Source organism: Bemisia tabaci, chromosome 9 (assembly GCF_918797505.1).
Source record: "Bemisia tabaci chromosome 9, PGI_BMITA_v3".
Taxonomy (NCBI): Eukaryota; Metazoa; Arthropoda; class Insecta; order Hemiptera; family Aleyrodidae; genus Bemisia; species Bemisia tabaci.
Genome location: NC_092801.1, coordinates 36,769,196 through 36,781,378, shown reverse-complemented (window position 1 = coordinate 36,781,378; position 12,183 = coordinate 36,769,196). Strand labels below are relative to the sequence as shown.

The 12,183-nt window shown below is 39.1% G+C and overlaps 1 protein-coding gene across 1 annotated transcript in view; it reads left to right on the top strand.

Annotated features, from left to right (window-relative positions):
- The window catches only part of prom (prominin), a 123,734-nt gene that overhangs the window by 65,753 nt on the left and 45,798 nt on the right, over positions 1–12,183 (top strand). Inside the window, exon 4 of the mRNA XM_019050037.2 lies at positions 7,482–7,669. Coding sequence (XP_018905582.2) covers positions 7,482–7,669 — 188 coding nt within the window. The remainder of the gene's footprint in view (positions 1–7,481; positions 7,670–12,183) is intronic.

Here is a 12,183-nt window from a genome sequence, read left to right as displayed (position 1 = left end):
TTCATAATCTAACTTGAAATCTAATCTCATCTGAACATATGAAATATTTGGAGTGGTTTAGGATTGTTGCTATTTTCCAAAATTGTCAATCGCGAATATTGTTGAATCTGATTGGACGTGAGGGCGAAAAGTCCCCGAAACAGTCGCGTCCGGTTAAGAATATTGTTTAGAAGAAATCCGTTCATGTTATTAAATTAGTCTGTGGAATTCTCTCCTGTCAGTTTTTTTGTTTTGTCTCCTCTTTTTTTTAATTTTAAATCTGTGGTCGAAGGCGAAATTCCGCAAAGAAGGGATAAACGCACATTCCTTTGGTTACATCGAAAACAAGTTCAAGTGAAAACATTTTTACTGTATGGCAATACGTTGATTTTTTCTTTCCATTGAGTCTATCGAATCTTTCCAGCTGATGCTATTAAATGCATTTTTGATGTCGCTTTATATTTTATACCCGTTTCAAAAATATATTTGAAAAGTTTTATGATAAAATTTTCGAACTGTACGTAAATAATCTGTGATGTGGATGAAATATGTAATAAAATGATTATCATCTGAGATATGTTTTTCAACTGACTTAATAACTTTGTTTTTGAAAAACATGTTAAAATTTCTTGACTTCGTGTTTCCCTTCTCCTCATTCGGACGCATTTCTGCCAAATAGAACTAGGTGCATTAAGATATGAGCCTGAAGACCCATAAGAATATGTGCATAACAGGGCTCACGTCATAATGCACATAGTTCCGTATGACAGAAATACGTCCATTTGTCAAAAGTTTTATTGATAAAACTTATTCCTTGGTGCCTTATAGTTGCTTTAGAACCATCAAATTTTACTCGCTCCTGTTAAAACCAAACGTAACAGAACATTTTTTTAACATTTAAACAAGGTTTCCGAGAACTATGAATCCCCGAGTTTTTTTTTCTAAAATAGCTTCAAAAATGTTTTTAAACAATTTTTTTAAAAGTGTGTTTCTTAAAATCTGAATGTGAAAATTGTAAAACAAATTTGATTTTTGGGTGTGCAACTATAATCCAAACAGCACAAAAAGTAGCGGTAAACACTGGCGGCATATCAGTTTGCATTTTGCAAAAATTCCGGGCCTCAGATGTCGGATTGAATATTTTCCGAGTTATTCAAATTTTTTTGATGTATTGGCTTGAATTTTGTTTTAAAGAACGAAAGAAATACAACGTAACGGTCATTAATTTGTGGTGAGATGTGTGAGGAATCAAATAGTGTGACCAATATTAGTAGTAGTATCAGTAGAGTTATTTATGGCAAAAGGAACTATGCGGCCGCTCGCAAATTCTATGCGCATAGTTTATCCGAATCAATGTTTTTGCACTCGTAAAAATAGGTGCAGGCCGACGCTCGGTGGAGAGAATCAGAGGCAGTGGCGATATTTGATAGTTGGTAACACTGTTTATCCCCCATTTAAACCCTTTTAAAAAATCGATTTTAGGTAAGGCAAGCTACCTCACCGAGAATCGATTGTTTTACATACATTTAAATGGAGGAAAAACAGTGTTGCCAACTTTCAAAAGTCGCCACTGATCAGAGGAAGAGATCGGACATGATGCGTAAATTTTCATTGATACAAAACATAAACATTACAAAATGATTTCATCGGTTTTCTCGAACAATTTTTTTGAGATCAACCCTTTAAAATTTTTTATGCGACGAAGTAAACACCAAAATCTGTAGTTATTATACAAAATTTCTTGTCACACCTCTCACAAATAGGTCGTGTCATTGTGCGAGGGACGATTGTGTTCCATCTGGAATGTTCGGCTTTAGAACAAATCTTCGTTTCCTAGACGAAAAACTTAACTCCAACTCAGGAATGCAAAATTGGTCCAAAAGATTCAATTTTCTTTTTTACAAAAATATGACCGCGCAGTTTCGGTCCAAAAGTTTGCAAATATTTGTTTGTAGTCAGAAAACAAGCAGTGAACTCCAACACAATGTGTTGATAAGGCGCGTCATTAACTCGCACATATCAACCCCTTTAGTTTTCATTTACAGAGATTTCAAAACAGGCAAACAGCACAACAAGAGAATTCACGATCCAACACTGCGAGGTCAAAGACGCACCTTGACGAGACCGTGTATTGTGAATGTAGAAAGCTATTCGATCGAATTTAAGTTTTTTGATCTGCCTCAAGCAAAATCTTATCAGATTCTTGAAGAAAAGTGCTACGGAATAATTTAAGCGAAGAAAGGAAAAATTCTGTCGAACTCCTAGAAGATAAAGTCGATTTAAAGGTATTCTGGGGCTAAAATACCCAAATCACCGTAGTAAAAATCCCGTTATATATTATTGAAAAGAAATTGACTCGATATAAATGCAATTGCATTAAAGACGTCTTGATTTTGTTATTTTAAACGTCTTTCCATGCAAAGAAGTTCAACCATGTCGTTGCTTTATTCATTCATGAATTGAAAGTAAGCAATCTACATCCCGAAAATCTACTGATTTGCCGTAAAAAATTGCAGAAACTTGATATACCAGGTCGATGCACCCACTCGTTGAATTTACCAACCAATTTCGTGAGTGCAAATGTGTAAAAATCAATATGCTATAGTCATTTTGGGTGCATTTATTTTTCATGAAACAATAATAATTTCAATCCCGAAAAACCATCAATTTTCCGTATAAAATCGAAAAAATCAAAATATGTCGACTCCCCGACGTGAAAATTAGATTCTACGTGTGTAAATACTTATGTATCGATATGCTGAACAGAAACTATGTGTGGACACAGTCAGAAGCCCGCGGCAACATTAATTCAACAGAAAAACTGTAAAAATTAGATCGGATTTTAGCCGCTTTGCCCGCCTCTCCTCGTTACTTACAACAAACCGTTCTTATACTCATCTCAAAATTTTTCTCAGAGCTTTGGGTTATTATCAGCTTCCATTTAAACTCCGGTTCGATGGCCGAATCGGCTGCCAAAAAAGCAAGCCACTGTTGAAGGGTTCTATGAGAAATTCGTGATATTATCGGCTCTCAGGAAATCACCCCATGTCTAAAATTGGTGGTATAAATGTTTAAGTTCTTAAAATAATCGTATTCAAGAAACTAAGGAATTAAACTATGGAGTCAATTTCTTTTTAATAATATAACGGGATTTACTACCGGTGATTTAGCTATTATAGCCCCAGAATACTTTTAAAGCGGCTTTGCGTTCCAGAATCTCGACGGAATTTTTTTTTTTTTTTGGCTTAAACGATTCAAGAGACATTGTACTTAAAAATATAACGATTTTTCGATTTGGACGTATAAAAAATGTTTGACTCGTTCAGGCACACCGTGTATTGTATGGAGTACTGCTGTTATTCGACCGTTGTCTTCAGGTCAAAATTCTTACAAAGAAGCTCCTTGCAAGAGGCGAATTTTTTGTAATTTCTCCCAGTTTTTTCAGCGTTAGGTATATAAATGAATTGCTTGTCAAATTCTGAGGTCAATTATATTTAATTGTAATTTATACTTTCTTTTTTTCCCCTTCATTTTATTTTTCGTATCGAGAAGTCGAGGTTTTGTTGATTTCTTCGGATTTCGATTACTGTAACTTCTCTTCTATTCGGCCGATTTTTATGAATGAGGTCTCTTTTTATTTGTGTTTTAACGGAGAGTAAGGAAAAAATTGCTAAATACACGCGAAACAATTTTTTTTGAAAATTGGACAAATCCTAGCGTGACGGTGAAATGGTTAATGAAGCGTGAGTAATTGGGGTACGGGTATCGGCCGCGTTGGGACCCAAGGCGGCCCAAGGCCCATTGTTCTTCGTGACGCCGACGCAGTGATCAGGAGCGTGGGGACGAGAGGGCTGAGTGGACTCCTGTATGAGCCAGGTTTAGCAAATGGTCTAATGAGTCTCGAGGCTCATCACAGATTGCACTTACCACTATCCTGCTGGCCCCGGCTATCAGAGCAAGGAGTACCAACTTTTGAAAAGGATAACAGTGGTGTGGAGATATGTCAAAGCAACGTTTTGAACAAAACGGAGTGAGTGAAATTCTCATTCAAGGAGTGCCGAACTGGTCAGCCATCCTCGAATCAGTTCGCTTGCTTCCGCTTATATATGCATATTTTAAATCAGCGCGTCGTACTCTTAGGCTTTTTTTAAAAAAACCAAGTAACGTAGACTCTTGGTATTCACTGCACATAAACTAGCGAGCCCCAGAATGAGAAACAACTTTAAATCATAATTATTGACGGATAAATAAACTTTTTACACGCTTTGGAAAATCTCAGAAGTTCGCGGTAGTCACTTTTCGGTAAGGAACTAAGGGACTCGGTTATTGTATCGAGCAGGGTTCGAAACGATCGCAAAGGCGGTATACTACGTATACGCGCTAAAAAATCGGCAAAATTTTCAACGAAAAAAGCTCTGCAATAGTTCCCTCGGAAAAGAAATATTTTACCGGAGGGAATTTTGCAACGTTGCTCATTCTTCTGGGAAATGGCCGACTGAATGAGTATCCGGAACTATAGCTAGTCATTTTAATGGAAATTCTCCCTGAGATTTTTTTCTCGTCCAAAAGTATTCGCAGAAAATGACATTTTGCGTAGTATTTTTTATCAGAAAATCAAAAAAGATCGGCGATTTTGCGGCGCGGCGAGCGACCGGCCAGCGTATTGACGCCTACAAACCTTAGTGGATACTTCAAGCATTGCGCAATGCGTGAAGTATCCCCTTGGGTTTGTAGGCGCCAGTGCGTTTCGTGCTGGCAGCACGCTGCTTCATGGATTGACTTCATTGGCGCTCCCAATACATTGCGGCTTTATTCTGCCGTGCTAAGGGAAAACGCTGTATGAGCATTCAAATGTTGCCACATTAGCTTTAAGAAAATATTAATTTCTGAAGACACCCATGTATATTTTTCCTTGAAACTTCCGGACACTTTACATGAAATTACGAAGAAATTCTTTTAAAAAATTGGCAGAAAATTTTTACAAATATTTCCGAAAATTCGAGATTTCTCGAAAGAGATTTGGCAACGCATGAAGGCTCATACGGCGTCCTTCCTTAGCACGGCAGTGTTTTACTCTTCTCTAGAGTCTCTTTATAGAGAAAGTTGAGACAACTCGGCTTATGGATGTCATAAACGGGAATAAAGATCACACAAATCGGACTTTTTTTCTAATTTCCGATCAACAAAATCTTGAATTCCTGTCTCTATCCCCTCTCTTATTCCATTCGTTCCTTGCCGCACCCCATATTCCCCGGTTCATTACTGTTTATAATCTTTGCAATTGGTGGAAATGTAATCTTCAATCCCGTTTGTGACACTGTGAAGGCCTGAAATACGGGAACCAATCAGAGATGGATTCGCATCGTCTTTACTCCTAAGGCCTGGACACACGCTTAAATTTCTATCAATCTCCGATTAAATGGTGACTGGTGCGCACCATCAACCATCAAATTTTTGCGGCCTGCAAAAATTTGGCCGCCATTTTTGTCATCATTTTGATCGGAAATGGAAATTGAAAAATCTGGAAATCGGTATCCAGGCGTTAAGTCTAAAGGAACTCTAGTTTATATAACAGCTTTTTTCGCTTGGACCGATGCCTTTTGCTCGACGATGTCAAATTTTCTTACGATTTCCATACATTAAAACGTGCATGGGTATTTCAAGAGAACGAATAATGTGGCTGCCGTTCCGCCTCGCTATCTTCGGAATGACAAATAATCACCTCGGATAGACCCTCAAAACACTGTTGTTACTTGATTTCGATCAACCCTCCCCCTCCCCACGCTTTTCTTACTCCTCCATCTCCTCATCATCCTCGCCGGAAATCAACTCTCGCCTAATGACGGGAAGCTTTCGCCTTATTCGAGAGACACTTAAGAATCCAGTTGTCAAATTTACGATGAAAAGCTATCATTTTCAAACTGGCCGAGTCCTGCTCAATTTGAAAAATCTTTAAATGGAGAGTATTAACGTTGAGTATCATGGAGACCCTACACTGAAAACAAATTCTCGACGTTTTTACCAAGGTCCGTTGGTACCTTTACCATCTCACTTTTTTTACCAATTATTGGTAATTTTACCAAGACAGACTGGCAAGCTTACCTAAAAACCGGTATTTTTACTGTTTTTCTCAGGTAAAAATACCACTTTTATTGGTAATCAATTCCCGGTAACTTTGCCATTTTATCTCGGTAATTCTACCATAGTCGATAAAAAATATTGGCGTTTTTACCGGGGTCCAGTAAAATTACCGAGAAAATCAATAATTTTACCGAGATTTCTCGGTAAAATTACCAATTCCATGAATGGTAATTTTACCAAGAAAAAACTGGGATCAAATAGAACCCTGAATTCTTGGTAATTTTACCCTTTTAGTAAATACACAGAGATTTTTTTTTCAGTGTGATTCGGCAACGCAGCGACCAAGACTCCCGGAAAGTTAGCAACTTAGCAGCTCATTCCGTCTCAGGATCTATTCCTCCCCCTCTCCCCCGTCACCAACACCCCCTCCCCCCCACTTTGGAGTGCCTTAGCCTCCCGCATCGAAGCCCACGATAATATTTGCGATGCCCCCCCCCCCCCCACCTCCGCGTCCCTACAATTGCGGTGACACCCCCTCCCCCCGCCCCCTCCCTCAATTTCGCAGCTGCTGACGAGGGGGAGTAATTTGTTCCTCGTCATTATCTGCGGGATACTCGAAGGGCTGCACATGCACCCCGGCTTCGTAGTACTGGGTCACCAGACCTTTTTTGAGCGTTCACCACGTTAGTGGTGTACGCTCTTCCCCGTCGTTTTGCAGCGAGTATGTTACTAATGGATCCATAGATCATATTCGATACATCAAACGAGTGAGATTGTATCGATATCGATTGGTTCAAAACATAAACATATCCTCAAAAGTAAATTCAGAAATCTGAGAGAACGGGTCTTTTTTAACAGATTTTTTATTCTTTTGAGTACCAAATGCCAATGCATAGTGAAATTGTCAGGAAATTTCTCATTTCCAGCTTTTCCAACTTAAATCCTTACAGTTCGGTTCGAGGTTATGTTCTATTGTTTTGAACCAAACGATACATCGAACCGTTATCGAATACGGTCTATTGGTAAAGGCCTGCACTGCTTCATGGGAATCGGCGCCATTTTTCGTGGCCGGAAGCAATACCTAGTTTCTTAATTTTCTTTATGTATCATTTCTGAATTTTTTCTCCTATTTTGTCCACTTTATGGAATGCCTGTAGGCTTGTCTTTGAAAGATTAATATCTTTACGTTTTGAAACTCTGCAACGTGCTTTTATTTAATGACTCTTTCAAGGATCGTTCAAATTTTTTGTCGTCGTAGTTCTAGAAAAATCTTTGGGTACAAAGTACCCCTTCACTAGTTACCCCTATATTTTTCTCTATGATGACAAGACATTTCTTGTATATGTATTTATACTATATTACTCGTATTGTGAGCTCATTTACCTGCTCTTCGTAACAATTAATATTATTTGTTAAATCAGGGTCGGTTTAGTCGGTCAGTTCGCAGCGACGGAGCACATGACGTCCACTTTTCAACGAACACCGCAAACGATTGAATCTGCTGCCAGGGACTTAACTGCGTTCATCCAATCAGCCAAAAACCAGCTGCAATTTTTGGTGCTGGGATCTCTCGACAAAGCTCTGGATGCGATATCTACCGATTTCGAAAGTGAGTATCAAAAGCAGATTTTTTATTCTTCTACTTATTTACCTCCTCCTCCTCTTCCTCCTCCTCCTCCTCCTCCTCCTCATCCTTATCCTTATCCTTATCCTCCAAATGAGGGGCTTGGAGGATAAGGCACTTAAGTGCAGTTTCTGCTATATCGAGAAATACGTGTTGGTAATTTCGAAATGACATAGGTCTATATGGCAGAACTTAAGTTCATACTGACTTTCGATGCTTAAAAATTGGAATCGTGGAGTGAATTATTTCACAGAATAAGTATTTAGACTATAGTTTTACTTGATATCATTAATATCTCAATTTTTTCAAAAACTACAATTATGCGCCCTGTCCTCTAAGTCCCTTATTCGCACTTCATTTTGCAATTAGGGGCTGCAATTTCTTGCTCATCCGTAAAAACACTATCACAATGACTAGGTATTACTAGGACGTCAGTACGTCAGTCCTAATTACAAAATGCAGTCCAAATCAAGCTTATTTTGAGGGACTTGAAAATTCGAAAAAAATACAAGTATAATCAAGGCTCTGCAAAACCTATATCGTCACCTTCCAGCCAAAGTATCACAAGCGCCATGCGACATTTCAAAATTCCCGCCGTCATTTGACTTTTTTACAGAGAAATGTTTGGTTGAATCCGTTCGAAAATTTCACTGAATTTCATCGGCAGCACGAAGAAAATTCAGTTAAATTTTCGGACGGCCTCGTTGAGCAATTTCTCTGTAAAAAAATAAAATGGCGGCGAAAATTTTTCATCATCATATCGCGCTTGAGATACTTTTTCCGGAAGGTGACGATTTATAGGTGCTCTGAGAATCACAACGCAAGATCTCAATATGACTCGACTGCGGTTACGTCGCACGGTGGATCGAGTAAATTAGAGAGGTCGGACATGAAAGTTTTCACTAAAACTGCAAATTTTGATGTTTATTTTGTCAAAATTTAAACTGTAAGGGGTGGTTTTGGAAGAGAACTTTATGAGGAAACCAATAGAGCCACTTATAGAACCTCAAAGTTTTGTATAAACGGAGTTATATAAGCGTTTAAAGTTTCCAAATTTTGTCCGACCTCTCCTATTGACTCGATCCATTGTGCGTTGTTGCAATGGAGATATTGCATGTGTGAGGACTGTTGATTCTTATGTAAAAGTTCGCGAGAAAGACGATGGTGCCACTGGTTTTCTCTGAAATCAACTCCCAAGCTCAAGAAAAGCTCTCAAGTTGAGGCCAAAATGGAGGGGACATCCCACGCTATCCTGAGAGTCCACCTCTACATCAAGACGAACTCTCCATGCAAAGATAGGGAGCAAATACACTAGCAGGGTTGCCGTGTTTTCAGTTTTGGAGTCCCCAAATAAAGTGGCAGCCCTGTAAATGTATTTGCTCCCTATCTTTGCATGGAGAGTTTGTCTTGATGTAGAGGTGGACTCTCAGGGTAGGGTGGGATACCCCCTCCGTTTTGGCCTCAACTTGAGAGCTTCTTTCGAGCTTGGGAGTTGATTTCAGAGAAAACCAGTGGCACCATCGTGTTTCTCACGAACTTTTACATAAGAATCAACAGTCAAATCGCAAATCCCTCACACATGCAACATCTCCATTTTTGAGGCTCGCGAATAACACTCGCGTCCGTAGCCGTGCTCAGTCCGGGTGGTCTAGTGCAGTGGCGTGGCGTGAATTGCGATATATCGATTGTTATGCCATTTAAACCTATGGAAAAGGATCGATAAATAGGGTGTTCGCAGCGAACATCTAAATAATCGATTCTTTGACATAGATTTAAATGGCATAACGATCGATACATCGCAATTCACGCCGCGCCTGTGGCCTAGTTTATTGGTCACTTAGCAGTTGAGCGGGGGTGAATAAGTTTCGGCGGCGGTGGATGGAAGATAGAAAACGCTGCCCCAGTTTTGAGTCGCCCCGGTCCAAACGACACCATTTATTTCGCAAAACGCGGTCGCTTTCGAGTTCCGCAAGAACGACGTATGAACACTCGAGAGTTGCCGGATTTCCGCGTATAAAAATGCATTTTCGAGGAGAGTTATGAAAATTCCCTCCTGCAGACTGATTATTGAAATTGATGGACAAAGCTATAGACAAAGAAGACATAGGGAGTATGAAGCGATCCTATTGGTTGAAATGGGTGGTTCCTATCGCCAAAGGGAGAAAATGATAGACTAACTGTCGGGTTTCTCGTGAGTTGCCGTTAGTTAGTCTATTACCTACCTCCTTTGTCCATTGCAACCACCTGCTCTCACCTATAAGATCTCTCCATATCTCTTTTGTCTCCTTTGTCTATAACTTTGTCGATCAATTTCAATAATCGGTCCGCTGGAATTTTCGGATAGTTTAGATCTGTTTACAAAGAAAATTCTCAAAAAAATTCAATGGAAAATGTTCACAAGTTTTTCTGAAAATTCGTATTTGATCAAAGTGATAATTTGGCAACTGACGAAGGTTTATACGGCGTTTTTCCTTAGGGCGATCGTATAGTTAACTATCCGCCTCTCGATAACTCAAAGGAACAACGGCGAAAAAACTCATCGGAATCCTAGCCTTCAGTGGCGTGGCGTGAATGATCGATGATCGATATCTTGCCATTTGTAGCTATGGTAAAGAATCGATTACTAAGGTGTTCGCTGCGAACACCCTGATAATCGATCTTTTTTCATAGGTTTGAGTGGCGTATCAATCAATATATCGCAAAACACGCCATGCCACTGGTAGCCTTGAATTCGGTGAGGCGCCGCTTAGCGCTGGTGCCGTCAGGATATTGAAAATAATGGACCACTAGACAAGGTACGAATTTAAGCAATATGATACATGTATCTTTCCCAGAATTTTGCGTAGAACACGATTCATACAACGAAAATTACTGAAGCCAATTCCTAACGAAGGTATTAACGCTTTTATTTCACATTGATTACGAGGAATTTGAACTGCCCGCTCACAAGAAACTCAAAGCTTTACGTGGGTCAAATCGCCCACTACAACGGTTTCAGCAAGCTTTTCAATCGAGCAATGTTCATTTCCCACCATGTGTTGTTCAAACGATAAGTAATTTGCTATAACTGAGCCAAAGCGTCAAGATTGAGGTTGCCAGATTTTTATATCGCAGAGACTGTCATGATAACATTTAGCGCGCGATGTGAATCACGTAGAGCATTGAGTTTTAATGAGCGGGTGGTTTGAATTCACGCATCAAGAATCATTAAATATCTTCGTAAGGAGTTGATTTCGGTAATTTTTGTTGTGCGCATCGTGTTTTACTTGAAATTTTGATTAAGGAACATGTATCAGAATGCTGAAATTCGTACCTTGTCTAGTGGTCCATTGAATGTTGAACTAGCATTTATACTGTTAAAAAAAATTTGCGACAAGTATCAAATGTTGATTTTACATTTCACAAAATAATGCTAACTCATCATTGAATTTGTTCACTTGAGCGTGGACGTAGTTATCCTAGCATTTTATGATAGTAAAATCAGCATTTATACTTGTCGCAAATGTTTTCAGCATTATAAGTGCTAAAGCAACATTCAACTTTTTCCCGTGTAGCTGATTTTGTGTGTTAAGTAAAGATTCTATCGGTGGAAGCGGGTGGTTGTAATAATGGCAGTGGCGGGCGTGGCGTGAATTGCGATGTATCGATTGTTATGCCATTTAAACCTATAGTAAAGAATCGATTATTAAGATACTCGCTGCGAACACTCTGTTTATCAATCCTTTTTCATAGGTTTAAATGGCATAACAATCGATATATCGCAATTCACGCCACGCCACTGAATAATGGACAAATGAGGTAGATAATAAAATAACTAACGACAATACCTATACTAGAGATCCCTCATCAGATTCTCCCTTGGTCAATAAGAACCACCCAGTTAAACCAATAGGATCACTCTATACTCCTCATGTCTTATTTGTCAATCGTTTTATTTAAGTCTCATTTTGAAAAATCAGCCTGTAGATGGAGTTCGTTTCACGTGAATCTATTTTCAGCGGAGAAACTAATGAGAGTTTTGAAAATGTACATTAGTATTACAATCTGCAGCAGTGGCGAGTTGCGATTTACAATGAATCGATCGATCTCCCATTTAAACCTATGAAATAGGATCGATTATCAGGGCGTTTGCATCGAGCACCCTAATAATCGATTCATCACTAAAGCTGCAAATGGGGAAATATCGATCGGCGATGTTTCAGTCCAGCCACTGACCTGCAGAAAATCCGATTTTCCGTCAAAATTTTAGGAACGTAATTTCTGACATAATCGTACCGAGAAAATTGTTGGTCTTAATGTTAGTGAAGAAAATTCTGCCCAGTAGCCAATTTTTATTCCAAAATTTAGCGATGACACCAAGGATTCTGGTATAGAGATGTGGGAAAAATGTTAAATACATACCATTAAGAATAGTCTTTGGAAAAGTCAGGAATGTTTAAAATGAGCGTGTACGGAAAATTTTGACGGCTAATATCGTCGCCCCTCTGACGAAATGGCGT